At 38.3% G+C, this 26,948-nt stretch overlaps 2 protein-coding genes across 4 annotated transcripts in view; both read left to right on the top strand.

Annotated features, from left to right (window-relative positions):
* Nucleotides 1-153: 153 nt before the first annotated feature.
* On the top strand, nt 154-17,219 carry LOC122824669 (aggrecan core protein-like). Of its 3 annotated transcripts, XM_044105538.1 has the most exons (21): nt 2,273-2,337; nt 2,543-2,637; nt 2,745-2,836; nt 3,417-3,708; nt 4,100-4,274; nt 4,543-4,670; nt 4,750-5,043; nt 7,064-7,363; nt 8,481-8,655; nt 8,728-8,855; nt 8,930-9,223; nt 9,303-9,389; nt 9,477-9,776; nt 9,831-11,087; nt 11,637-11,711; nt 12,334-12,447; nt 13,346-13,504; nt 13,581-13,663; nt 14,423-14,567; nt 15,543-15,725; nt 15,820-17,219. In XM_044105538.1, the coding sequence occupies exons 2-21, from the start codon at nt 2,550-2,552 to the stop codon at nt 15,885-15,887; spliced, it is 4,437 nt and encodes a 1,478-aa protein (XP_043961473.1). In that variant the 5' UTR covers nt 2,273-2,337; nt 2,543-2,549; the 3' UTR covers nt 15,888-17,219. The 3 variants fall into 3 exon arrangements, with proteins under 3 accessions (XP_043961467.1, XP_043961473.1, XP_043961477.1); XM_044105532.1 differs by lacking the exon at nt 2,273-2,337 and adding an exon at nt 154-276 and having other exon boundaries at nt 9,477-11,087; XM_044105542.1 differs by lacking the exon at nt 12,334-12,447 and having other exon boundaries at nt 9,477-11,087.
* Nucleotides 17,220-18,064: 845 nt separating this feature from the next.
* Nucleotides 18,065-26,948, top strand: part of znf408 (zinc finger protein 408) — a 20,082-nt gene continuing 11,198 nt past the window's right edge. The window contains exons 1-4 of the mRNA XM_044105523.1: nt 18,065-18,183; nt 19,998-20,247; nt 22,846-22,904; nt 23,724-23,893. Coding sequence (XP_043961458.1) covers nt 20,002-20,247; nt 22,846-22,904; nt 23,724-23,893 — 475 coding nt within the window. The 5' untranslated portion in view covers nt 18,065-18,183; nt 19,998-20,001. The remainder of the gene's footprint in view (nt 18,184-19,997; nt 20,248-22,845; nt 22,905-23,723; nt 23,894-26,948) is intronic.

The following is a 26,948-nucleotide window of genomic DNA, read 5'->3' as shown; positions in this document are numbered from 1 at the left end:
TCCATTATTTGTCATTGTTATTAGAATCATTTCAGTGGCTGTGAGCTTTTATTGTGAAAGTAGATTTCATGGCCTCAGCTTGAGCAGCTTCGTGGTTTCTCCTCTCTGAGGTTTGAGAGCCGGACCCGGTCCAGGACTTTTCCTCTGTGTTCAGCCAAGCATCCTGAGCTGCTGCTGCCGGTTCTCTTGTTTAAACTCAGAACCAACAACCAACGGACCGGCCGAGGAAAAACACATCAGAGACAAAACATTCCACTTCAGGAGATCTTTCAACAGGTAAGCCAAAACTTTTTTCAGTGGATTCATTGGGATGAAATATGTCTTTAAGTAAGAGTTGCACCAAACTGCTGCACAGACATGAAAAAGGTAAGAGTAATAACATTATGTTTGGAAATAAATAAATTGTTTGTGGTCTGCAATGATTATACTCCATACTTTAATATAATTATTATTATTTTTAACATTTTGTGCTTCTGTTTAAAAGTATTTCTATAGATTTTTGCAGCTTTTTTCAGCCATTTTCTGTTCAGTTTCCAACTTTTTCAGTGTCTAACTTTTGACATAAAAAAACATTTAGGCACAAATCATTGTTAGACCAAAATATGCCTGACTAATTAAAATAAAATACATATATCTTTAAGCTCTCTGCCACGTTTCACAAATTCAAGATATTCTAATCTCGATTGTCAAAATACAGAAAATCCTTTCAGTTTGACAGAAAATCCAACATGTGATTCTCAAAACGCTGCAGATCCTTTCAGAACCAGGATGGATTTGATGCCGGATCCTCTTTCTTTTGTTACTGCAGACAAACCGGACATGAAAACATAATCATTATGTTTCACAAAAATATTTATATTAGTCTATAGAAATGTTCTACAAAAAAACTTAGAAAGTTCTATTTTGACTTTTGGGAATTTTATGAGTTTAAAAAGTTAAAAATCGTCAACATTTCAAAGTCATAAATTTACTTGTTTTTTTTCTAGAAATTGTCTGAGATACATCTAAAAAATTTCCTAGATTTTTTTTCTAGCAATTGTTTTACTTTTGAAACTCAAAAATGTCCTTGATATTTTCAGAGAATATCTGAGACTAGTCTAAAAAACTTTATTAGGGGCAAAATTAAAAAAATGTTTGGCAAAAAATAAAATTTTAGTTCTTATTTTTCTATCAATGAACTTAATACACTTTTATAAATTATTGACTCATCTTACATACAAAAGAAAAGAGTAATTAATTTATCTGTATGAGAAATAAAAAAAAGAGAGAAATGTTTATTGTAAAGGTTGCAGAAACAAATCTTTTAAAAGTAAAATTGTAAACTCTACATGGGGGTCGTTGTAAACAGATTAAAAAACAAATTTATGCCAAAAAGCTCAGAAATTTTTAGGTTAAACTAAAATAATTTCTGTACAACATTTGAACATTTTTACTTTAGTGTTTGGAATTTTTCTGAGTTTCAAATGTCAACAATCCTAGATTTTTCAATCTCAGAAATTTCCAGCTTTTTTCTAGAAGTTTTTAGTTTAGTCTCAAAATTTATTTTTTTTCCAGAAAATTTCTCTTCTTTGTTTTTTTTCTTTCTATATACATTAACCGACCCATTGTACAACTTATTTAATTTTAAAACTTTTACAACCAACATTTGTTTTTTGTATTCTCACACATAAACATTTTCTTTCACATGTTAAAAATGAGTCAAAAAATGGTGAACATTAGAAAAAGTGGCAGGTTTTAGTCATTTTCAGTATTTTTTTCCCCCATAATTCCAGTGTTTAAACAAACAGATTTAACACTGTTTATGTTTGTTACACTGGAAAGCACTGGAGTCACTGATGTGACATAAATGAAACGCCTCGTCCCAAATCCTGCTCTCAACGGGAAAAAGGTGTCACTTGAAAAGGATCAAAGTCTGCCTCCTTCGTGTGTCACGTTTTCCCTGTCCTGCCGCCTGAATGTGGGCAGTGTTGGGACGTGATGGAAACGTTCCGGGGGGAACGTGGAACATACATGCTGCTGTTGGCAGAGGCCTGGTGTCGTCACTACGGTTGAAGCAGGGGTGCCCAAAGTCGGTCCTGGAGGCCCGGCATCCTGCATGTTTTAGTTCTCTCCCGGGTTTAACGCTCCTGGATCAACAGGGGTGGGAATCCCAACTTTTAGATGTGTCTCTGCTTCAACACACCTGAGTCAAATAATGAGGTCATCAGCAGGACTCTGGAGAACCTGACAGCACTGAGGAGGAGATTCAGGTTGTTGGACCAGGGAGACTCTAGGAGCTGCAGGACACCGGCCCTCCAGGACCAGGACTGACCACCCCTGAAGTAGAACCTTGAGAAGGTTGTTGGTGCCACTAGAGAACTAAACCATGCAGGATGCCGGCCCTCCAGGACCGACTTGTACTGACAAAACATATTGTGATCAAACTCCCAAAAGATGTCTAAACTTTGGGTTTATTTTTATTTGTTAATTTTCCATCTATATGCACCTGATTTTATGTACAATATTAATATTAATGATATTCTTTTCTTTCCACCACTTTAAGGTAAAATATGTTAAAGTGGACCGTGCTCCTGTCTTTATGTTTAAGTATCTCCTCTGCAACATTTAACTATCTTTATGAGCAGAGATCCTTCATGGGTAAGAAATCTATTTTTGTATTTCTGTGTTTTTAACTTTCACATTTGTTTTCATGTTTAAGACATTTCACGTGAATTTTTTTTGTCTTTTTTATGATTCTGGGACAGATCCAGAGGACATTCTGACTGTGAGCATTCCTCTGGAGGGCTTACAGCGCCCCCTGCTGGGAGAAACTCTGCTACTGCAGTGCTACTTTCAGGTCACATTTCAATCTTTTTTGTTTCTGGATTTTAATCTGCTTTAAAGATTCAGTGCATGTTAGTGTGGCTATTGCTTTATACGCAATTTCATCTCTGAGTTTTGAAATATGACGTCGATTTTCTGCACTGATTTAGAATCATACCTGTAGTTTCAGCAATGGCAGTGGAGGAAGTGAACGAAGCTGTTCAGAGCGTGGTAGCCACGTTTTCATATGTTGAATTAACATCTGCAGCCATTTTCTTTGGCTTGGCTCTTCTCTCTTTGCACTGGAGGATGGTTGTTTATAGTTCAGAACTAGAACGTGCCAGAGGAACTATATGCATCCTGTCTGGTCATTCTGGAGGAGCCCCAGATTGACTGGGATCCCCAGTCTTCAGAGTAGAGTTTACAGGTAATGGTGGACTGGGATCCCCCAGAATGACTATCACTGAAGAAATTGGATGACTCAGTCATTGGGCCAGGACTTCAACCTGTAACGGCCACTTTTGGCTGCACATTCTGCCCTTGCACCACTGTGGCACCCCAATCTTGGATTTTCTTTTTTCATATCAAGTAAACCCCCATTTGTCCATTTGTAGGACCACTCTGTTGAAGATTCTGGTTTTCCCCCCGACACTCCCCTTTCCCACCGTATCAAATGGAGCTACGTTACAAAGGAAAAGACGACTACCATCCTTGTGGCTTTGGAGGGACGGGTCCGCATCAGCGAAAGTTATCTGGACAGAGTTCAGCTGCAGAGCTACCCCCAGACTCCAACAGATGCCAGCATCAAAATATCGGAGCTACGTTCCAGTGACACAGGAGCGTATCGCTGTGAAGTTCAGATTGGCATTGAGGATGCCTATGACATTGTGCATGTCCTTGTTCAAGGTACTCAAATTTAATCAAGTCAGTCATAATTCACCTTAAAGAATAAGTATATAGCAACAATAAATCCCTCCACTGGCCTCCTGTGTGTGTGTTGGTCTTGGACTGAGTACACCTGAAGGTGTTTTTATATTTTTTATTTAACAGATGTGCTTCTCAGAGAACAGCTTACTCTGTTCTCCCAGGGCCAGAACTAAACAAAGGGAGGCAGTTTTTAGTTTCTATATTCCTCATCTCTGTAGCCAATTCTGACAACACCTGATACAAGCAGAAACTGTTGACTCCTTCAAATTAGAACAAAAAGCTTCCATTGTTTTTACTGTTAATGCATTTAGAGTTTCCTTGTATGAATGATGCTGTACATTACGTATTTACCCTGCCTTGACTGTTTTAGGTATTGTGTTCCACTACCGGCCCTTTATGGGTCGCTACACTTTGACTTTTGAGAAAGCGAAGGCAGCATGTGCCCAGAACAGTGCAGTCATTGCTTCTCCAGAGCAGCTTCAAGCAGCATTCGAAGATGGTTTCCACCAGTGCGACGCTGGCTGGTTGTCTGACCAAACAGTGCGGTGAGTTAGCCAAGCAACTAGCAACCGTTGCTCTTTTATCCAAATCTGGGATGCTGTGACACATTTTGTTTGTATTTTATCACATTTGCCAGGTTCAATAGACACAGTCGTCTGCAAAAAAGTGAACTAATTTGGACCTATTTGATTATCAAAATCTGAAGCAAATAACATATAAACGTTTTCTTGAAAGAGAAGGGTGACATTTGAAGATGTAACTGCTGAAATGTTGAGCAGCAAGTATGAAATAATTTTTTTTCTCCAACTACAGGTACCCAATCCACGAGACTCGCATGAACTGCTATGGTGACAAAGAGGAACTCCCGGGGGTCAGGACGTATGGCATGAGAGATCTCAATGAGACGTATGATGTTTACTGCTTTGCAGATAGGATGCCAGGTACACAGTCTTGGTCCATGTAGTTTATTGACTTTTTTCCCCAACAGTTTCTCAAACAAAACTTCCTTTTCTGGAACAGGCAGAGTTTTTCACAGCACCTCTGCAGTGAAGTTCACCTTCTCTGAGGCTGCGCTGGCGTGTTCCTACCAAGGAGCTCGGCTAGCCACCACAGGTCAGCTGTACCTTGCATGGCAGGGGGGTATGGACATCTGCAATGCCGGCTGGCTGAGAGATGGGAGTGTCCGCTACCCCATCAATATTCGACGGCCACAATGTGGAGGGGGTCTGCTGGGGGTGCGAACAGTTTATCTCCACACAAACCAAACTGGATACCCACTTCCTGATTCACGCTATGATGCCTTCTGTTACACAGGTATACCAAGACTCTCACAAGATGGATCTATTGAAATTATTGCTACTTTGGAATATTACTTCTTATACAAAGAGGTCAGAACACAGCAATGCTTATTATTTAGGGATACCTTCATGTGCACAAAAACACAACACAAGCTTTTCATAGTCATTTCTGTAACAAAACATATCCAAATATGTGAAATTTGGATATGCAAGGAATGCTTGGAAAAAGCTCTTTCTGTTTTCACAAGATGGGAAACCATATCCAGACAATGCTAATCAGATACGGTTGAATACCATGCCTATAAATCAGTAGGTTAGAGACATTGCTGGTCCACAGCAATGACCTTAGAGACCTTAGAGAAGCAACTGCTAGTGCCCATCTTTCTAGTAAGGGCTTATGGCCATTTCCTGAGTGTTAGATGTCCCTCTGTTTAAGATGAGAAAGATTAACAAACAGAAAACATTGAAGGCAGCTACCAATCTTCCTTCAAGTGAATGTACCAACAGATTTGCTCCAACATCTGGCTACGCAATGCTAAGATAAATTACAAATCCCCAACAACCGCCTCCAAGAATCTTCAGGCCCCAGGTTGAATGTTGGGTAAATTATGGCTTGTTTGGAAGGGACAGTGAAATGAAGACCTCATTGGCACTAGAAGGACCAGGAAACAACTTTATTTGCAGACTAACATGTTTTAGCTTGTAAACTTCATCTTTGGTAGTTGAAACTTACATTGTGTCTTTTTCCGTATTGAAGTGGTTCAATGAATATTTGCCTTGGGCTTGTGTCTTTAAACCAATGTTTCTGTTGTAATGGATGTGCATCAGTCATAGTGGAAGTTTTGGTGGCTGAATCATGACCGTCTTTGTACCAGAGATATACAAATCACTTCCCATAGTCCTTCTCAAGTCTTAGGAAGTGTTGAACTGGTATTTTAATAAAGTTGCTTTCTAGTCATTTGAGTGTTGCTGGAGCCTTCATTTCACCAATCCTTTGACCGTATCCATGCACTTTGGGAGTTGGTGAAATTGTGCCTTAGACATTTTGGATCCCTTCGCTTGGAAAGGATTCTAAAAATTAAAAGGGGAGAGTCCATTAGGTTTGCAAAGTTATATCTATAAAATTCTGGGGACAGCTGAAACTAAAATAGCGTTGCTATTCGATCATGTACTAGTCTACATGCCAAAGTATTGTAGAGTTAAACGTGAGTCCATTGGTCTAACAGGCAAAACTTGGTACAGACTGGAGCCTCAACAAGAGCATGAGTCCAAACACGGCCGCAAATCTTCAATACATTGAAGATGTTGCAATAGTCTAGTCAATGTGCAGACATCAATCATCAACCAGATTTTGCAGAAATTAATATCTGTAAATGTCATTAAACTAAATCAATGCTGTAAAGATAATGCTGATGACGTCATACACAAAGACTTAGTTCCCAAACTCCCTTCCCTACACATTTTGTTTATGCACATTTGGTTAGATCATGGCTTAGATTTATGTTGATGAATATTTCCATTTCAGAGCAACCGTTTCTCACAGAGATATAGTCAGGAAGCAAAGGTTAAAATGGCCTATTTGGCTTCACATGCCTGGAATGGAAACTGGCTGATTTACCAAACATGGGTAAAACAAGCACCAGTTATCAGAACTGTGTTTGCAGTGGTGAAGATTATGTCTTTAAACCAACAAACACCATGACATAGATTCAAAACTATATGAGTTCAGCTGCTCTAATTTTAAAGTAGACAGGACCCAGACTGAGCTCTGGCATCCATCTGGTGTAGGGTAACAACAACATGCCTCTGGGATTACCCCCTATAATGCTTGGCCTCTACTGTAGCTGACAGATATTTGGGCACTAGATAACTATATTAAAACTTACTGTTCTGTTCAGCAGGAGCTGTTTGGTTGCTTTTAAATGCTTTATAACTTTCTGTCAATGTGTTTAGCAGGATTTGTATTGAGATTGTTTTGAGATCTTGCCTGATTCGTTCCTGCTTAGTTACTTTTTGTTTCCCCCTGTTATCTTCAGATTCCCCTGATGATGAGGGTTCAGGCACAGATGAGGGCAGTGGTGTTGGGATTGTTACCACAGTGACGAAGAGTCCAGAGGTGTTCTTCAGCAAGACGACCACAGAGAGCGAAGCAGTTGGAGAGGTGGAGACCCAGCAGCCATTTGATCTGAGCCTCACCAGCAGCGAGAACCCCAACAAGCTGCCACCTCCTCAGCCAACAAACTTCACAGATTTCACCTTTGACCTTATTGAGGCAGTCACCAACCAGCCGGCTGTACAAAGGGAGCCCAGCAAAACCTCTGTCATCTCTCCAGCAGGTCAGCAATCAAACTGTTGACTCTTGGATAATAACTGCAGTTCAAAAGCTGCCATCCAGACCAGCTCTTTCCTTCCCAGCACCATGACTTTCCTACATTTCTTTGAAGTGGTCCAAGAATGATTAACATTCTTTCTAAAGAAAACAAACTGAGTGATAAGTCAGACAGAGTGTTAAGAAATAAATGTATAAGAACTTCAGAAAGTATAAGCAGCTGTTGGCTCACTTCCGCTAAGCCACTAATAGCTAAGCTAATATTTAGTTTAGTGCTTTTGCTAACTTAAAAAAATGTTTAGCGCACTTACCACTAAACAAGAAACATACAGGAACAAAACAAAACTGTAAAGAACAGCATATAAACATAAATACAATATCTAAGAGCATTGTAAAACATGCAAATGGTAGACTGTCTTTACTTGTATAGCACTTTATCAAGTCGAGAGGATCCCACAGTCATACATTCAGTCATTCACCCATTCACATGCTGATGGTGGTGAGCTACATCGTAGCCACAGCTGCCCTGGGGCAGTCTGACAGAAGTGACAATGCCCTTCTGTCACCACCAGGACCTCTTCCAATCATCAGCAGATGAGTATCTTACCCCAGGACACAACAAGAGAGACAGACACAGAGTGAGTTTGAACTACAGCTTGTAGTTCTACAGTCAAGACTGGAAAATCTACTGATGTTATCAATTTAGCAAAATCAGAACCACAGATGGCAATACTCAACAATTACAAAGCTGAAACCATGAATGAAACTTCTGTTCCAAAGAACCACTTCCTGAAATGTAGCCATAGGATAAATGTCCCACAACTGATTTGACCCTTATGATGATGATACACTGTGTTATTATAGCTACATGTTGGGCCAATGGCACATAATGGATATCATCCTGACTGAATTTAGTGCCTTAACATTTGCTCCCACTAAATACCGTGTTGGTACAGCATTTAAGCTTTGGAGTTTGTGCCAGTAGTGTTTTAGTTAGCATTGCTCACCCTGGGTCAAGAAGACCAATGGTTTGAAATATTACTAAGGTCAGGCTGCCTGGGAGATATGTTAGAGATGGAGTGAGGAAACTGGTGGCTTTAGCTTCTTCTTCCTTTAAACTGTAGGTGTGGTCTTCCATTACCGCTCACCCACTGGCCGTTATGCTCTCACATTCGTTGAGGCTCAGTTGGCCTGCCAGGGTGTCAGAGGCGCCATGGCCACACCACAGCAGCTGCAGCGAGCATACGAGGATGGATATCATCAATGTGATGCAGGTTGGCTTCTGGACCAGACTGTGAGGTAAATCCTAAACATAGGTTTTTGAATCTCTAGAAGCAAATACTTTCTAAAATGTAATTTGCTTCTGTATAGGTATCCTAACGTGTTTCCTCGAGAAAAATGTGCTGGAGATCTTGGAGATCAACCTGGAGTTCGGACGTATGGCCTCAGACCAGCAGAGGAGAGATACGATGTTTACTGCTACACCGAGAAGATCAAAGGTGACTAATGTCAGTCTTACCTGGCAAGTTCTGATTCCAAGTAGGTTGTATAACCAAAGGTTTTCACTGCACAGGAGAGGTTTTTCATGTGGGATCTGCTGAGGGTTTCACCTACGACGAGGCTGCTTCTGCCTGTGAAAACCACAATGCGGTTCTGGCCTCCACTGGAGAGCTCTATGCAGCCTGGAAACTGGGCTTGGACAAGTGCCGAGCAGGCTGGCTACTGGACCGCAGCGTTCGCTACCCCGTCAACAGCCCCCGTCCTGGGTGTGGAGGAGAGAAATCAGGGGTGCACAATTTGTACTCTCCTCCAAACCAAACACACTACCCTGAAGTTGATTCCAGATTTGATGCATACTGTATAAGAGGTAGACATCGACATGTTTGGGCTCAATATTTATTAAAGTGGGATATTCATTATTTTCTTTTGCTGATTTATCATTGCAGTTGGCTTTCTGTCTGAATCAAATGGAACTGAACTGAACATCACAGACATCCAGAAGGCTCTACCCAACCAGACATCAGATACTGATGGTAAGTACCTGGTAAGTTCAAATAATAGGTAGATTTGGGGAGTTTTACCCATGAATGTTAACATGTTTGCTTCACATCTTTTTTTAGACGGCTTCTTCATCGTTCCTCCCATTCCAGTGGAGATTTCAAGTTCTGGCTCTGGTTCAGCGGACTTTGATTCAGCCTCTGCGGGAGATAATTCTGGAGTACAATTCAACTCTGGAGACCAGATTACCTCTGGGGATCAGTCTGGTTCTGGAGACCGGTCTGGTTCTGGAGATCAGTCTGGTTCTGGAGACCGGTCTGGTTCTGGAGATCAGTCTGGTTCTGGAGACCAGATTACCTCTGGGGATCAGTCTGGTTCTGGAGACCAGGTTAACTCTGTAGAACAGTCTGGTTCTGGAGATCGGTCTGGTTCTGGAGATCAGTCTGGTTCTGGAGACCAGGTTAACTCTGTAGAACAGTCTGGTTCTGGAGATCGGTCTGGTTCTGGAGACCAGGTTAACTCTGGAGATATATCTGGTTCTGGAGGCAAAATCACCTTTGGAGACCAAGATTGGTATACAGAGACTGCAGGGACCAGTGGAGGATCCAGTTTGGCCAGTGGATCTGGTTCAGGATCTGGACCCAGGGTTGTTTTCTCTGGACTCTGCATTGCAGCAGTAGAGGGCTCAACGTCAGGAGAACCTCAAGAGGCTGGAGAAGGAAGAACAGACGTTCTTATATTCCCTTTGTCTGCCGCTGATTCTGGGGAACTCAGTGGGAGTGGAGATATGTCCGGGTCTGGATCTGGATTTGACTTCATTGAAAAAGATGCTGGACATCTCACTGGTACGGGTCTTATCTTGGACCAGGAGTTGTCAGGTTTTATTAGTTTTCTATCTGGATCTTCATCTGGAAGTGGACGATCTGGAGACATTTCTGGAAATGGAGATGCTCCGATCTTAATAATAGATGACAAACTAATTGATGCAAAGAAGGAGAACAACCTTGATGGAGGTCCGTTAGATTTCAGTGGTTCTGGAAACTTTTATGGATCTGGGGTTCTCAGTGGGTCTTCCTCTGGAAGTGACTCCGAGTTTCTTAATGGTGTGACTTTTATGGGTTCAGGCTTCACTAAACTTATTGGGTCACCTTCTGGAGAACACGAGGAGGCTACTGGGGGTTTGTTCTACAGCTCTGGATCGGAACGTGGGGTGCAGATATCTGGATTTAAAATCTCAAGCTTCAGTTTTGATTCAAGAGCTGGAGTTTCTGGATCTGGTTTCTCTAAATCTGAAACATCAACAACCAAAGGCGAGGAAGAGGGCAGTGCCATATTTTTCACTCAGGGTCTAATGACAGAAATACCTGGAGATGATAAGTTGCCTCTGGAGCTGGGAGAAAACTCAGTGCTCTACAGTGGAGAAGCAAGTGGCAACAATGGTTTCTACTCCGGTGACGGAAACAAGAATTCATCTGAGGATAACACCTTCATGTCAGGGGTTTCTTCTTCTGGAGATTCTTCTGATCCACTGGTGGTGGTCCTACCCGCTCCATCAGTTGACCCAGCACTAACAGAACCCATCATAAGAACAGAGGGAGATATCCATGGACCTGAACTGACACACAACTCCAGAGTTCATGTTTCTCCAGGTCCAGCAGTTGCCCCTGCAGGATTAGCAGCTCCTCCTGCTGAAGTCAAACCAGCTTTTGAACAAACAGCAGGTGTCCTAGAAGGTACGTTAACCTGATCTCTGCTGCTTCTCTCTTCATGTTTGTCAGTTTGCCTTTTTGAACAGTTGATTTTTCGTCAGTTTGTACCTGACTTCTTGGGGTGGAGTTGGGTAGCAATCATTTTGTCTCCAACACAGAGATGGTTCAGCTTGACTAATGATGATTTTCTTAAACATGCATATATTATATTATCAGCACATGCGGTGACATTAGACCAGTTTAAGGGTGTTTAGATTGATTAAAACAAACTACCTCCAAGTAGGAAGAGACAAAATGGTTGGCTAGTCTTCAGCCCATTTTATAACTTTGAAGATGAAATGTCTTCAAGGTAAAATAATTCTCAAGAGATGAGTGATGACACGATTTCAAGTCCCCTGGATGAGTAACAAAACGTCTTCAAGTGATGACAATCAACATAACAAGAGAATTTCAATTTCCTTCATTTTAACTCTTAACACCATAATGTCCTGGATGATTGAGAATACACCCTTAACTTATGGTGACACATCTGATCAAAAAACAACTCTTGACTGATCTTTTCTATCTTTGAAGCTTCCAACCCATGTGAACCAAATCCTTGTGGCAAAGCTTCATGTACAGTAGAGGAAGAAGTTGCTTTCTGCTTTGGTAAGATTTACTTCTCAGTTTTCTGTGGTTTTGGTGGCTTTATTCATAAATGAATGTGTATGTTTGTTAGCATGTTTTGTGCATGTTTGACTGTAAGGGACTGTGTCACTGCACCTCCCCACCAACCTCATCGTTGTTGTCTTGTCCTGGTGTGATTTGCATCAAATTTGCGTTTTCATGTGTTGTTTTTATGCAGAGTGTTTGTCAAACATGCATCAGCTCTGCTCTGGTGATGCTCCCCCTCCATGTAAAATATGGCACGTACATCTATGTTGTTTTTTTGGTCTGCTCTGTCTGCCTGCACTGCCTCTGCTCTGCCGCTTTAAATTCATGCTAGCATTCTTGAACTTCTTTCGTCCAACTGGACTCAACAACTAATCTGTTGCAACTAAGAAAGGATTCAAACATAAATATTCAAATTTCAACCAATTTGGAGAAAATATTAAAGTACTGGAATTTGCAATACTTTGGATCTGAAGTCGCAGCATTTCCAATGTTTCACAGTGTTTATTGAAGGTGTGGTAGTCGTTTATCACATCTCCAATAATCTCACCCTGTTACTGCATCTTCGCCCTCAACCGCCACTTAAACCGTAGTGCCAACTGCCCACCGTGTTTTCCAGAGGCAGAAGTGTGCCATCCCAACCCTTGTGCCAACGGAGCCACCTGTGTGGAGAGTGCAGACTCTTTCAAATGCTTATGCCTGCCCAGCTACGGAGGGGAACGCTGTGAGATCGGTACGAGATCAGCTTGAGCTAATAAATACTAACAACGGCCAGTGAAAAACAACTAGAGGAGGGTAAACCTGAAACTGCGTGGTCCGGTTCCCAGAGTAGAGTGAACGCTGTTTGGGAGTCGTCTTTATCTTTATCTTTATCTTTATCTTTGTGATTTCACTTCATTTCCAGTAAAATTACAAAAACTGATAACTTTGAACACATCTGTTTTTATGTAAAGATGAGTGTTTTGCATTCAGTTTGTTACCTGGCAGTAGGATATGGTGTCCAGGAAAACTTCTGGTCATCTGACAATGTGTTAATAGTGGAGCTAATTTCTTGTTTAGCGCTTTTGCTAATAATACAAAATTAGCACATTTATCTTCCCCTGAGATAATTTTTGCAGATAAATTGTGAAATTTACGTGGCTGCTTGGTAAACTTTCAGTTGAATAAAGTGTGACGTTTGTGTTTAGGTTTTGGCGTTTAGTTTTTTCAGAACTCCTGTTAGCTGGACGTTTGTCTCCAGGCCTGTCATGATTTGCAGGTTTGGGCTAGCATACATTAATAATTGATTTCTCAGAGAAATGTGTGCTGCATGAAAATAAAACCAATACTGTCCAAACAGTTTAACCTTTTAAATGCAAATGTAGTTTAATTGACCTTTTTTAAAATCAAATTATAGAAGGTAAGTAATTCAAATGTAGCAACAGATTATTTAACGTTTTTATCAACAAGAACAGTAAATTATTTGGAAGGGGGTTTTGCATTTTAGTATTCAAGAACATATTTTCACATAAATGTGAAATAATTTGATTCCAACAAAACATTTAAAGACTCCTGCTTAAAGTTGCAAAAGACAAACGGAGGCTTTAAGTCCTGCGAGTTGCTTCATGGGTTCCTGTGTTTCGCGGCTGCAGAGGAGCAGCGATGTGAAGACGGCTGGACGAAGTTTCAGGGAAACTGCTACCTGCACGTCTCTGACAGGGCGGAGTGGCTGGAGGCGGAGCAACGCTGTCGACACCTGAACGCTCACCTGGTCAGCATCATCACACCAGAGGAGCAGCAGTTTGTCAGCGGTGAGCGACTCATCTGGAATCTGTTTGGCGTTGTGAGAGGACAGGAAAATTATCCGAGTGTGTTTGTTTTTCACAGCTCATGCGCAGGAGAACCAGTGGATCGGCCTGAACGACAAAACGGTGCAGAAGGATTTCCAGTGGACGGACGGCTCTCCACTGGTGAATACAGGCACCACACTGAGGGCTTAGTTTAGCTTTTCAGACATTCATGTTTGGAATAAACTACTTTAATTTTATAAACGTGGAAATAAATAACTAAAATAATTCAAATTTACTGGAAAGAATCGCATAACTAACCAACAAGGCAGGACAAGTTCTGTAAAGGCAGATATGTCAGCGTGAAAAGAAAGTAAATATCTAGATTTCTAACAAAATATGAAATTTACAAGCTAAATATTTAGTTCTCAAACTAAATATTGAACTCAAAGTTAAACACTTATTTTGTTGTCTAAATATTTTTTTAAGCTTCCAAAGAATAAAATTAGCAAATATTTAGCTTTTAAATTCAATATTTAGTTTGAATTAACACATTTATAAAGAAAACATGGTGAAAATAAAACCTTTATAAAATGTCTCTCACAGGCTAAATGAACCAAAAATATTCCTGTTAATTTTTGACTGTTACTTTATCAACGGGACAAAATATAAAAAATAAAATTCAGAATGTCTGCAATGGTTCAGAAAGAGATGAAATAATCAAAACGACATGCAAATTGCTACAAAGTGACAATATAAGCTTAAGTAGAAAGTAATAAGAAAAAAACCACATAATAGAATGACCTAAAAATATACATATATATATGAAATATATAAAATTCTTACTCTGTTCATTCCAAATTACTTGCTTCATAATCTCGAAGACGAATATCTTTCCAAATTTTGTCCCCTCTTTTTTATTTATTTATTTTTATTTCTTAGCAATATGAGAACTGGAAGCTGAACCAGCCAGACAATTACCTCAACCCAGCTGAGGACTGCGTGGTTTTGATCTGGCATGAGAACGGAAAGTGGAGCGACGTTTCCTGCAGCGACCACCTGCCGTTCACCTGCAAGAAGGGACCAGGTACGTCCATCCAGGCCGCTGCACAAAGCTCAAAGCAGTACCTGATTCTGGCCACCAGGGGCCACAAAAAGCACAAAACAACAAAGTTACTGCTCCTTTCTAAGGCAAAGAGGAAGTTCATTTTTATTCTGCTTTAGTCTCTGTCATTTGAGAAATACTACTCATCAGCTGATTTAATTTTTGTTACAAAAAATAAAAAATATCATCACTTTCTAAACAGTTTGTATAAATGTAAAATTTGAATAAGTAGACAAAAGGCCTGGTACAGATTTGTTGAATTTGGCAGCATGTTAGGGACACTGCAGGTAGGAAAAATGGAGTAAATTTACACAAAATATTAAAATTAGTAAAAGAAAGTTTCTATAAAAACGTTGAAAATTTTAGAGTTTGAGAAATTAAAACTTTGCAAGAAAAAACTAAAATATTTAGATTTTTGAGATTAATTTTATAAATTTTCTTGAAAACTTGAAAAGTTATGAGTTTCAAAGATCAAAATTGTGCTAGAAAAAAACTAGCAATTTTTAGATTTATGTCAAATTTTTTTGAAAAGTTTTGACCCTGAAAATTTAAGCTATGCCAGAAAACTTAGACATTTTTATATTAATCTCAGAATATTTTCTAGAAAATGTTGAAATTTCAAAGTTTGAAATGTCAAAACATTTCTAGGAAACATATTAAAATTTGAGATTAATCTCAGACATTTTCCTGGAAAAAAACTAAACATTGACAACAAAATTTAGAGTTTGAAATGTCAAAAAAATATCCATGTCTCTGTGTTTTTCCTGTTTATAAAAAAACAGAGAGAGGGAACTACGCACAAAGACAAGAAAGAAATTTAAATTTTCCTGAGATGATGCTGAACATGCTGGTCTGACGCCCCCTGGTGGCTGGGACCACCTATTGCCTCGTTGTACCAATAAAGTTTTAAAGGAATTGACTCCGGTGGTTGTTTGTAACGCCTTCTGTTGTCTGCAGTGTTTTGCGGCGCTCCGCCTCTGGTGAAAAACACACGCATGTTTGGAAACCGGAGGTCGGAGTATCCGGTCAACTCCATCATCCGTTATCAGTGCAACCCAGGATTTAGACAGCGCCATCTACCTGTGGTCCGCTGCCAAGCTGACGGGAACTGGGAGAAACCCAAAGTGGAGTGCACAGATGGTGAGCAGAAACCATGTCGTGTTTTACACTCTTATTGAAGCATTTCTTCTTGAAAACAGTCATTTGTTATGATTCTTTTTCTTCTTCTCTGCAGTAAAAGCCAGGAACAGAATAAAACTCAGGAGCAGCAGAAATTCACCAGTGAGCGGAAAAAACAAATAAAATTAATTTAAGTTTTAAAAAGCAAGAAAAATCTTTTCACATAATTTTTATAATATAAATTAAAATGCTTGAATTCTCATTCTTTTGGTGCTACGTTGTGGTAGCGCTTGTTAAAAACCCTCATCCCTTCTCACTAATATATTTAATGTCTTTAATTGTTTTATTTTACATAAATGAACTCAAATTGTTGCTGTTAGTCTTTATTTTCTTTCATCACTTTCATAAAGACAAAGAATAAGGAAACTTAAGAAATGAAAGGTTTGGTTTGGATTTTTTAAGTGTGATGTTTCTTCATGGTGGAACTGGGGGCCTGAGACATGCAAACTATGGCGCTTAATACAAATTTAATAATGGACTCAGAAAAAAACAGATAAGGCTTTTTTTTTTTTTACTTGATCTAACCTTTGTTCTTTTTTGAGCAGAACTGATCCAGATTAGCCTGGGCCGCCGTTTGTGAAGTTGCACAATCGAAAAGTGGAAGCAACAATTTGTGTTATTTAGCCGATTAAAGGTGGTTTATTGTTCAATGTCATATTTTCACCATCATATTTATTAAGTTATAAATGTCACAGTTTTGAAGTGAATATTTAGATAGCAAACTGAACAGTTAGCATAATACATATTTAGTTTGAAGCTAAATATTTACTTAGCAAGTGTAATTTTTAACTTCAAACTAAATATTTAGCATTAAACTAAATATTTAGCAAATATTTAGCTTGCTAAGTAAATATTTAGTTTCAAACTATATATTTATTTGTGAAATATATTTTGCATTAAAGTAAACTGTTGGCAATCTGTTTTGAATCTAACTATTGAGTTAGCGAGCTAAATGTTTAGTTTTGTGCAACTTTGCAAATGCCATCCTATATGTTAGGGTGCTCAGTTAAAAAAAACACAAAGAGGACAAAATATTTACACATGAATGTCCAATATTTCTTTTAGATCCCACTAATATGAATGTAGAGCGAATTCAGCTGAATGCTTTGGCTTCCAGGTTGTTGTTCTGAAGACAGAAATGAGCATTTTTTGACAAAAGTCTATATTTAGAGACTTGCAGCAAACAGGAAGATTTTAGAGGACTTTAGAGTTTAAAGCAGCAGCTTATCATGTTGGTGGGATTATTTACAGCATTTTCTCAGTTTTATCTGATCACCATCACCAATGCTGTGCAGTGCACAAATTTTTATAAATCACTGCTGTAAACCTCCTGGTTCCTTCACTTTATGTTGTTTGTGCTCGTGTGTTTCATCACTGTTGTCGTTTGTGGGGGCTGCGCCTCCGTTAAACAGTTTGTCACCTGCTGCTTAATAAAATAAAGACGCTGTAAACGTGCCTGTTGTTTGTAAAGGTCACTTTGTTTTCTGTTGTTTTCATCCCACATCAAATGGTTCAGATTTAAATTACAAACACCACAAGTCTTTGAGAATCTGCAGCTGTTTTACGGTGATTTTTCCTCATTTAAGCCCAAAAATATGTTTATGTTTTCTTTTAGAAAACATAAACATCTTAGACCCGTCCTTGTTTCAGAGCATGAACTCACATCATGAACAAATACATAAAGTTTTTTATTTTTTTGGAAACTTAACATCAGGGTTATTTAGGAAAAAATATTTTTTCTGCAAAAGAAAATCTCAAATTCTTGATGCTAAACCTCTCTTCTCATATATTACTGTTTTGTTGTTGTTTTTATTTGAAATAATAAATTTTTTTATTTCCGTTAAGTCCTTTTCTAATAATTATGATAAGTTATCATGATCATAAAAATGAAAATGTGAATCTATCTATAAAAACCACCTCTAGATGGCGACTTTGCTGCATCTGTGGCCGTTATTATTAGTTTAATTTACTAATGTGACCAAAATAATGCAGCTGGGGACACCTAAAAGTGCTGACACCTATATGAAACATATTTTTTGTAAATGAACTCGTCAAAATTAAATTACTGGATTCAGAACGATACCAGTTGTTTGTTATAGTATATAAACAGAATGTTGTCTTTTTTAAATAACTTTTATGGCGAACGAATCTAAATAAAATATAAAATGTGTTTATACTAATATAAATATATTTTTAGGACGATAACTGACCATACAGTTATCAAACAAGTACACTCACATTTGTTTGTAACGGTTGCGCGGAACTAAATAAAACAACCCATGTTTCCGACCGGACTTCCGCTGATTTGTTTTTCTTTGCTGGATAAAGATAGCTTTCCCAGAGTTAATTTTATCGGAGTGAACGGTGTTTTTTTTTTTAAACAAACACCAGTCGATTCAAGACACCAATCACATCTAGTGTATGTACGAACTCATTTGTTCCTAAGATGATTTTTTAAAACCGTTTTTTGGTCTAGAATATGAGCCGGTTATCCTAGGCTAACCCATGCTAAACTAGTATTATGTTCATTTCTATAAACTCCAACATTTGGTTTCACCGGCAACTTTAGCGGTTCATAAAACGTTCCGACGTTTATTGAATTGAATTTATGAATATTAGAAAGCATAGGACTCTTCAAAATAAAAATGAGTTTAAACTCATTCGAAATACGTTTAGCATCATACTAACAGGTTCATTTCTGTTGGTCAGCTGTGAGTTTCTCTGAGTTACGAGCTAAACTAAATGCAATCAACACAATAATAATGGATTATTTGTGTGTTCTGTTTAAACTCAGTGGAGGTCCAAATGTGCCACAATTCAACGAATAAATAAGGCATTAAATTATAACTTAAATGCGTCCATTAATGAATAAATGTTCAATAATAAATAACTAATAGGGATTTTTTGTCTTCCAAAATACAAAGTAAAATTAAGGAAAATCTTACTAGAAATATGTATTTTGTTTGAAGAAAAACAATGAATGTATAACTGTTTTACTATTTATAGAATTATTTTATGGTTGTATGCTTTTGCAATTAGGTTGCTCTTCTCTATCCTGTCAATATTATTGGCAATTAATTTTTTTTTATTTCTCCACTTAGATATTAAATCAGAATTGCAGGGGAAAAAAATGTAGTTTATTTTCAATGATACCTCACTGCTTTAATGTTTGCAAGGACTTATGAGAAAATATGGCTTCATTGTTTTTGTAATATGCTGTAAATATAATATGGTGAAATTGGAAACTAATCTCCAGTGAAAAAAAATTGGTTAAATAAATTTAATACAGCTTGAAATTATCTGTATTTTAGAGTAGGGGTGAATATGGTTATTTTTCACAATATTTGATCCCAATTTTCCTGCAAACAAACTTAGCTATGAAGCAGAAATATTTAACAGTTCAGTTTGTCTGATTAACAAATTGTTTAGGAAGTTAAAAGTTTGTGAAAATACAAGTGATGGAAAACAATAGACAGAATGATGTCAATACGGCTTCTTTCTGTTTGTGGTTCAGTTACATGTTTACTCAGCCTTAATTTAGATCTGTGCTTCAGTTTTGGCTCTCATCAGTCATCATCTTATATTTTGACAATAAAGTCAACATATTTAATTTGAGGAATTCACCACCGGCTTCTTTGTTGTGGGAAAGTAAATATTTACCAAAGGATTTCAGTAGTTGACTAAAGTCTATCATCAATAACAGTTAAATACATTTTGCTGTAAACTGTGACAAGGCATTGAAGTCACGGTTGAAAATAACCAACTGAAGTTGATTTTGTTTATTTAAGTTAAATCTAATTTAGTAAGTCAAGTTTTTGTTTGTTGTTCATGTTGGTCTGAATTTGAACTAATAATGATAATAAAGAGTTTTAAAAAACTTGGGTTAAACTTAATGAAATGATTCTAATAATTTTTAAATGAGTTTCTATTTTTTTTTTTTCAAATCACACAAACAGACATGATGAGGACATGATGCAGAAACTCAAGCTGTGAACTTATCGTTCTAGGAATAATCCAGGGAGCTCAGGTCTGATCCTCCTGTCTTTCTCTTTCTGCTCTGGAGGAAAGTCTGATTAGGAATTTCACGCTTTGGTTTTTACTGAGCTTCAAAGCCGCTGAAATCCCGATAGGTGGCGATAATCTGCTCCGGTTGTTATCCTGTTCCAATGTGACAGGAACAATCTGAGTTTGGATAATAACTAAAGTCTCCGGTACGTTTACTTCCCTCCCCAGGTGAATGGCCCGTCTTCTGCCTGATCTCGCCTCCTTCCTGTCCTCGATTCTCCCCCCCGGCTTCGCCTTGGGCCCTTCGCTGCTGCGTGAAGGCAGCGTGGGGCTTTGGTGGGTCGGTCGCCCGCTGGAGGCCGGAGCCCCGCTGGGGACGGAGGGCGAGGCCCAGCGGGTCAGCAGGACGCGTTCAGACCCGCTGAGCAATTCCTGTGAAAACGACCAATCAGGAGCTGCTTGTTCTGAGGATGAGAAGGTGAAGCTTCCTCCTGAAACATATTCAAACTGTTTCTGTCATCCAGAAACGAGCTTCAGTCACTAATTTACTGAATTATTAAAATATGTTAAACGTTTATTTGACCTTTTGTTTCAAATAAACAGAGTTGAATTTATTTACTCAATTACATTTACGTACTTCAGTAAAATTTAGTAATTTTATCATACTGTACTTTGAGTAATATTATTATGAAGGATTTCTGTGTTTTGGTCTCAACTATCTCATGTTTTGAAGGATAATTTTGTTTCATTATTCATTTCATTTGTTATTTCTTTTATTTTGTTTATTAATTTGAATATTAATTAATCAATAAAGTTTATTTGTATAGCAAGGCATTTCAAAGTACTTTACATCATAAAAACTCAAAAATAAAAAGTATTTTATAATTATTATTATAATTTTTGTTTAAAATTAAATGTTCATTGAAAGTTTATTGATCTTTGAGAATGTGTTCTTGCATAATATTACTTGAAAACTGTCCCAGAACAACATTATTGTTTATTGCAACAACTTCTATGACAATTTATCTTCCAGAAAACTTTATCTTGGCAGGCCTAACACCGATAAATCAAAATGTTATAATGATAAGAAATTTATAATAATGAAAGATAAACAATAAGATAAATGCCCGTTCCTAGTGGCAGCATATAGAAATGAAACAGGAGGGATCCGTAGATTGAGCCTTGTGGGACCCCAGGTGTAATTTCTGCCCATTCTGATGAGAATTTACCTATTAAAACAAAGAAATTCAAGTTTGTTTGGTAAAGTTTGAACCATTTAACTACTGGAACAGAGTCTCCTATCTGTGTGTGTGCTGCATTAAGAGTCTCTTGATCCAAATACTGTCACTTATCCTGATAGTGGGTCAGATTCTGCAGTAAATGTCCATAGATAAAAATTACCAGACGTGTCAGTGCTGGTTCTGTGAAGGAGTTGCTGAAAGGGAACCACTTTCCTCCGACGGATGAAGCTGGAGTTTTTACTCCTCTCCTTGAAATTTCCCTCATTCTTTAATTAATAGCCTGTGTTTCTAAAATCTGAAATCTTTGTTTCTGCAGCTGACGCCCATTAAGCTGCATCACATGAAGAGATTCGGTTTCATTCAGAGCTCCTTTCATGGATGCAATCCTTCTCAGATTTTCTTCACAGTGAGCATATTTAAGGCCTATAAATAAGAGAAGTAGTGAACACTCTGTACCAAAGATGCTGGTTATTGCCTGTCTGTTAAATGACCTGAATCCTCCATGTCTGAGTGACTTCGAGACATCAGCTACTGTCAGCCTTGAAGTTCTTCATAATGGCGTCTCGGTCTGGTGCTGGTTTGCAGAAGGAACAAACTGACTGCGAGTCACCGCGCTCAATTAATCTCTGACCCCGTGGGTAGATAATGAAATGGTCCTTGTAATTTTCACCAAATGTTCTGCTGAGAAATGTACGCAGAGACGCAGCGAGGCATGAAAAGATGCAGCAGTGATAGGTTTCAAGGACGCGCAGACAGGCGCACAAAGATCTGGACAGAAAGTACTGCTGGTCATATTTATACTGATGCCTAACAGACAGTCTAGGTGTGAAAAGAGATTAGACTAAAGAGAATAAAAGTACCATATTTAATGTAGGAAAGGGAACATGAAGAGAGAGAATCTTTGGGTCAGGCGTACTTTCTGGCGTCTCGGTTTGATTAAACTGGTGGATTTTGGTTTTAGTTGAAGTTTGACGTGAAATGCATGGACTAATTTTTCTGCATGTCTCTCAGCTGACATCTAATTCTGGCAAGATTGGTTCTAGAAACCCGTTTATGCTGGGATTTATGGTGTTTAATTCACTCTCATCCAACTCCAGTTTGTTTGCATAGAAAGTCTGGTTTGTTTGGGGAGGTGTGAATGCGCAATCAAACTCTGGAATCTGGACCGCATACAAACCTTGGTCTCGATTCGGTTGAAGTGAACTCTTGTGCCGTTCGAATGCATATATGAACACCAAGCGGACTGGGAATCACTCCAAATGCTGGAAGCAGGCGCAGAGCATTCTGGGTAAATACAACCACAACAAACGCGGAAGTCTACGCTAGCAGGAGAAATGACTGGTGGAGTTTTGCCAAAGACAAATCCTACAACCACTAAAACCGTACTCCATTTTTGTTTAGAGTAAGTTGGGTTAGATTTTCTTGTGTTGTTTCTTTCAGTGGTTTTAGATACAGCGCCCCCACAGGTGAGGAGGGGAGCAGGTTTTTCAAAGGGTTTGACTGCAGTGAGAAAGAGAATGACAGCAGCTGAAAATGTAAGAAATGTTTTCACTTGTGTCCCCAATTGAACCGTACGGAGCCCTCCAGGGAACGTGGGATTTCTTTTGCATTCCCTCGCAATAATCTACTGATCAGTTCATGTGGCATAATTGAATACTGTAAGCCTTATGGGGCCGCCGTACTTCCTGCTTTAATACAAGGTTAAAAAAGGTGGGTAAATACAGTGGAGTATCATCAGCATATTGAGTAATTTTATTCAGTTTTGCCTAATAGTTGCCAATGGGAAAGCATGTAAAACGAAATAATAATAAATAATCATCTGGTTGGGTTTATAGGTGCTGATGGGCGGATCAACCACTCAGGAAGCTCCTGTCCAAAGAGCCACATGGTTCAAGTAAGTCCACACAATAATACAGTTTCAGCTCAACTTCAAGTCAAAGTGATGCAGATTCTACTGAGAGCAAATGATTAATGTAAAACGTTTTTATTCTCTTTTTCTACCTATTTGGTGTCATTTGTTGATTGTTAACAGAGATGCACAGATTCAATACGAATATCTGGTGCATTAAATGAGCTGTACTGGTGCAGAGTTACCAATTTCTGTTAAAAAAACATTTTAAGTGAATTTATCTGTTTTTCTGAATCGGGTTGGTATCGGCTGAAACTACGCATCAGATATTGGTATCAAAAGTGGAAAAAAGTGGATTGGTGAATCCCTAATTGTTACTCCTGTCTAAATTTTGAACTTTGTGTTTCCCTCAGATGCTATCTTGATACTTTTTGGTCCTAATTCGTTTCTCTTGAACCCCAAAATAGTGCCGACTCAACACTTTGTCTCAGCGTTTCAGCTTGGGCTTTTTTGATGCTTCTGTTAACTTCAAACTCCAGATTTTAATTTCTCAGAACAACACATTGTCTCCCTGCTGCAGTCTGCATATCATCTGCTCCTCTGAGGCGCCCTGATTAAAAACTGCCCCAGTTTTCTTCCCCACAGAGTCAAACAGGGAAAAATATAATGCACCACCATGTTCCTTTGATGAGCCACTTAGAGACATAAAATAAATATTTATCCTGATATCCATACAGCCTACTCTTCTCATAATATGGACTTTTACTCCCATGCCATCAGCGGCCTCCTGCTGCGTTTCATTCCACGGATGCTTTAATGCAATCTGAGCTACGTTCAGTTTGTCGCCGTTTGTTTTTCCCTCAGCTTTGCCTGCCAGGCGCAGTGCAGGGCCCAGCAGAACGTGGCGGTCCGGTGCGCCTGCAGAGGGGTGTGTGACGGTGTGTGTGTGGGTGTGTGTGTGCGCGCGTGTCAGGACATCCATCCGGGAACGGAGCTGCTGGTGTTCGATGAGGCGGTGGGAAAAGGTCAACCAGGTGAGTCCAGCGATTTCACAGCTGATTTATGACCCTGACTGGGCCTGGCACGGCTGCAAGTTCTGCTGGACGATAAATTGTTCCAGAATTTATTGTGATGAATAACAATATTGTTGTTTTGAGACCATTTGAACACATTCTGAAAAAATAAACTTTACATTCTAATGAACATTTAACACTGGAACTGGAAGACACTTTAAATATCCAAAAGAAATAAGCAAAACTACAGAAACAACAAATAAAATTAATTATGAAGATTTTGTAAAAACAATTGTCCTTAAAATAATTAGAAGAAAGTTGAGACCGAAGCACCAAACTGGAGAGTTTTACCATCCAGTTTTTGGTAAAACGAGAGAAAGAATAAATGAAGCACATGGAAATAACTGTTTTTAATTTAATCGTTTTATTCTGACTGGTTTTTGGTCAATCAGCCAAAACTAAACATTCAGTTTGTCATGAACTCATTTATCATGAGATAAAAAAAGTTTTTTATTCCTTCACATTACGGCTCTGCGTTTATATCTCAGTGCCAGAAAGTTGCTCCGTTTCTGTTATAAAAATGTACAAATCTCAAATAAACCTTATTTTAAAGAACAATTTTGTTTATAAAGACTTCATAATTTGTTGGTTTTGTTTGTTGTTTATTTATTTTGGATGTTTAAAATTTTTCAGTGTTAAATGTTTATTAGAATTTAAAGTTTATGGATTGCATTGTATTACCAGAAAACAAAATAGTTTTTGTCATGACAGAGTTTTCTGTGAGAAATATTTATGACTAAAGTCTTTTGTGTACGCAGAGTGAGCTGTACTTCATGTTTTCAGATGATGTATCTGGTTTTATCGTGTCAGTGAGACTTTAAATGAAAACCTTTAAAGTTTGTCGCTTTGCTCCTGAAGTTGTTTCAGTAAAGTTTTTAGTGAATTTTCAATCTTTAATACCCTCAAAAAATTAAATTCAGAGAGAAATTTTCAACACAACTGGATGCTCAATGATAGAAACATTAACATTTAAAATCAGTTTGCTAGTCAGTGGGATTAAACCCAAAATGAAGATGAAATCTGGTGATAAATAAAAGGAATAATTTCATTATCAGATAAATCACAGGGTGTCAAACTCCAGTCCTGGAGGCCCTGCAACCTTTAGATGAGCCTCTGCTGCAGCACCTGAACAGAATAATGAGGTCATTAAGGTTCTGGAGATCCGATCCACACCAGGAGGAGGAAATGAAGCCGTTTCATTCCAGGGTTTTGTACCTGCAGCTCATCTAAAACCTGCAGGACGGCGACTGGAGGACTGGAGTTTGACACTCCTGAGATAAATGAAAACTCAGGCAAGAAAACAAAACCACCAGGGCGCGTTTGTCATGTTAGAATTGGAGGCTCTCCAGCTCTGATAATCCTTTATTGTTTCTGCTTGGCGGAGCTTTTAAGTGGTGCGATTGATGCGACGATGAGGAGGAAGAGCCCTGCAGCAGCGCGCCGTGGATATCTTATTTAACTGATTCAGACAGATCGGGACTGTAGATCTGAAATGTCTTTAAAAACAATTAGAAATGCTAAATTAAAGATAATAAGATAGACGGCGGATGGCTGCAGGGAAGTCATGTTGGATTTGAAGAGAAACTGGAGGAAATAATAATAATAATAATAATGTGGTGATGAAATGAGCTTTGAAATGATGAAAGAGTGAAAAGAAGAAATGAAACTGAATGCAACCATTAGAAATCCTTTATTAAAACATCTGCATACAAAATAAACATTTTATTTGATGAGAAGGTTGAAACATAATTTAATTCACAGACGCAATAAGTTTTTGTAATTAACCAATTATTAAACAGAGTTAATTGTTTTGCTTCATGAGCACAGAAACATCCAGTGGCAGGAAAATCATCAGGAAGAAACTAATAAAATATCCTCTGCAGAAGAATTCATGTTGAAATCATTTTGTTATGTTACAACCACAAACATTCATCTGTTTTATTGTGATATTATATTTCAGTCGACACAAAGAGGTGAGATGAAGGAACTTCAGTAAAATAACTTTTAGTTTGGAACTCCACAAATTTGATCTTTATGGAAATGAATGTTGACATTTCTGGTGTCTCTGTTTCTCATCTTTCAGTGGATCCACCTGTTTCAGAAATGTCAGTAAAAGTGCCAAAAACATTGTTATAACACAGCGTAATGCTGCGACAAAACCTTTGTGCCTTTCTTCCCACAATACACTGGATTCGCTGCTCCGTCTTCACTGACGTTGCAGCAGAAAATCAGACGTAGAGCAACAAAGAAAACAGCCTGGAGCTGCAAACAGTGGAGCGTCCTTGAAAATCAGCACATGACTGCAAAGCCATTCTGCACATTTTTATGTGGAGGAAAATTTGTCCTTGAGACTTTCATTCATCTTTGATTTGTAAGAATTTGTTAGGAGTCTCCAAGTCAGGAAATTATAAAAATGGATCCCTATTATCTGGGCCTGGCAGCCAGGAAGTTGGTCTTTAAAATGAATAATGAAATATTTAATAGACCTTGCAGAAATATTTTAAAAAATAATTACAGTTCATACAAAATGTTGATTCATTTATAAAATGTACAATAGTTAACCATTTCAGTTGTAAGTATGTTGCTCCTAAATGGCTTCTCCTTTTAAAACCCGACTTCTTTTCAGCTTTTATGAGGGTTAATAGTAAAGAGTTTCATTTCTTTTATTGCTTTGTAAGAGAAAGTTTTTGAATTTGAAAACGTCCTTCAACTGCACATCTGGAGACGTATCCATGTGAATTTAAATTGTTCTGCAACTGAGCCAAGAAAAAACTTTGGATGTTCCATGTAGAGACATTTAGTCAAAGTTTGAATATACGGCATTTATATTAGTCCTGTCAGAAAAATTTAATTAAACGGTTAAAAATGTGTTTGAATTCAAAACAATCTGAAAAAAATCTGCATTTTTCTGCATATTTTCCTTTTATCAATCAAGTTCAATGAAGTTTATTTATAATGCAGATCAAAGTGCTTTAAATCACTAAAAAATAAAAAGCGTCAGAAAATCATCAGAGTC

This window comes from Gambusia affinis, linkage group LG02, assembly GCF_019740435.1.
Source record: "Gambusia affinis linkage group LG02, SWU_Gaff_1.0, whole genome shotgun sequence".
NCBI classification, from domain to species: Eukaryota; Metazoa; Chordata; class Actinopteri; order Cyprinodontiformes; family Poeciliidae; genus Gambusia; species Gambusia affinis.
This window is presented reverse-complemented; position numbering and strand designations above follow the sequence as displayed.

What these genes read in the sequence shown, in the direction of transcription:
- LOC122824669 (XM_044105532.1), top strand. Translation starts at nt 2,550, where the DNA reads ATGTTAAAGTGGACCGTGCTCCTGTCTTTATGTTTAAGTATCTCCTCT. An exon ending in TGATGCCTTCTGTTACACAG is followed by an intron (nt 5,044 to 7,063) that starts GTATACCAAGAC and finishes TGTTATCTTCAG; the next exon opens with ATTCCCCTGATGATGAGGGT. An exon ending in CTTCTGGACCAGACTGTGAG is followed by an intron (nt 8,656 to 8,727) that starts GTAAATCCTAAA and finishes GCTTCTGTATAG; the next exon opens with GTATCCTAACGTGTTTCCTC.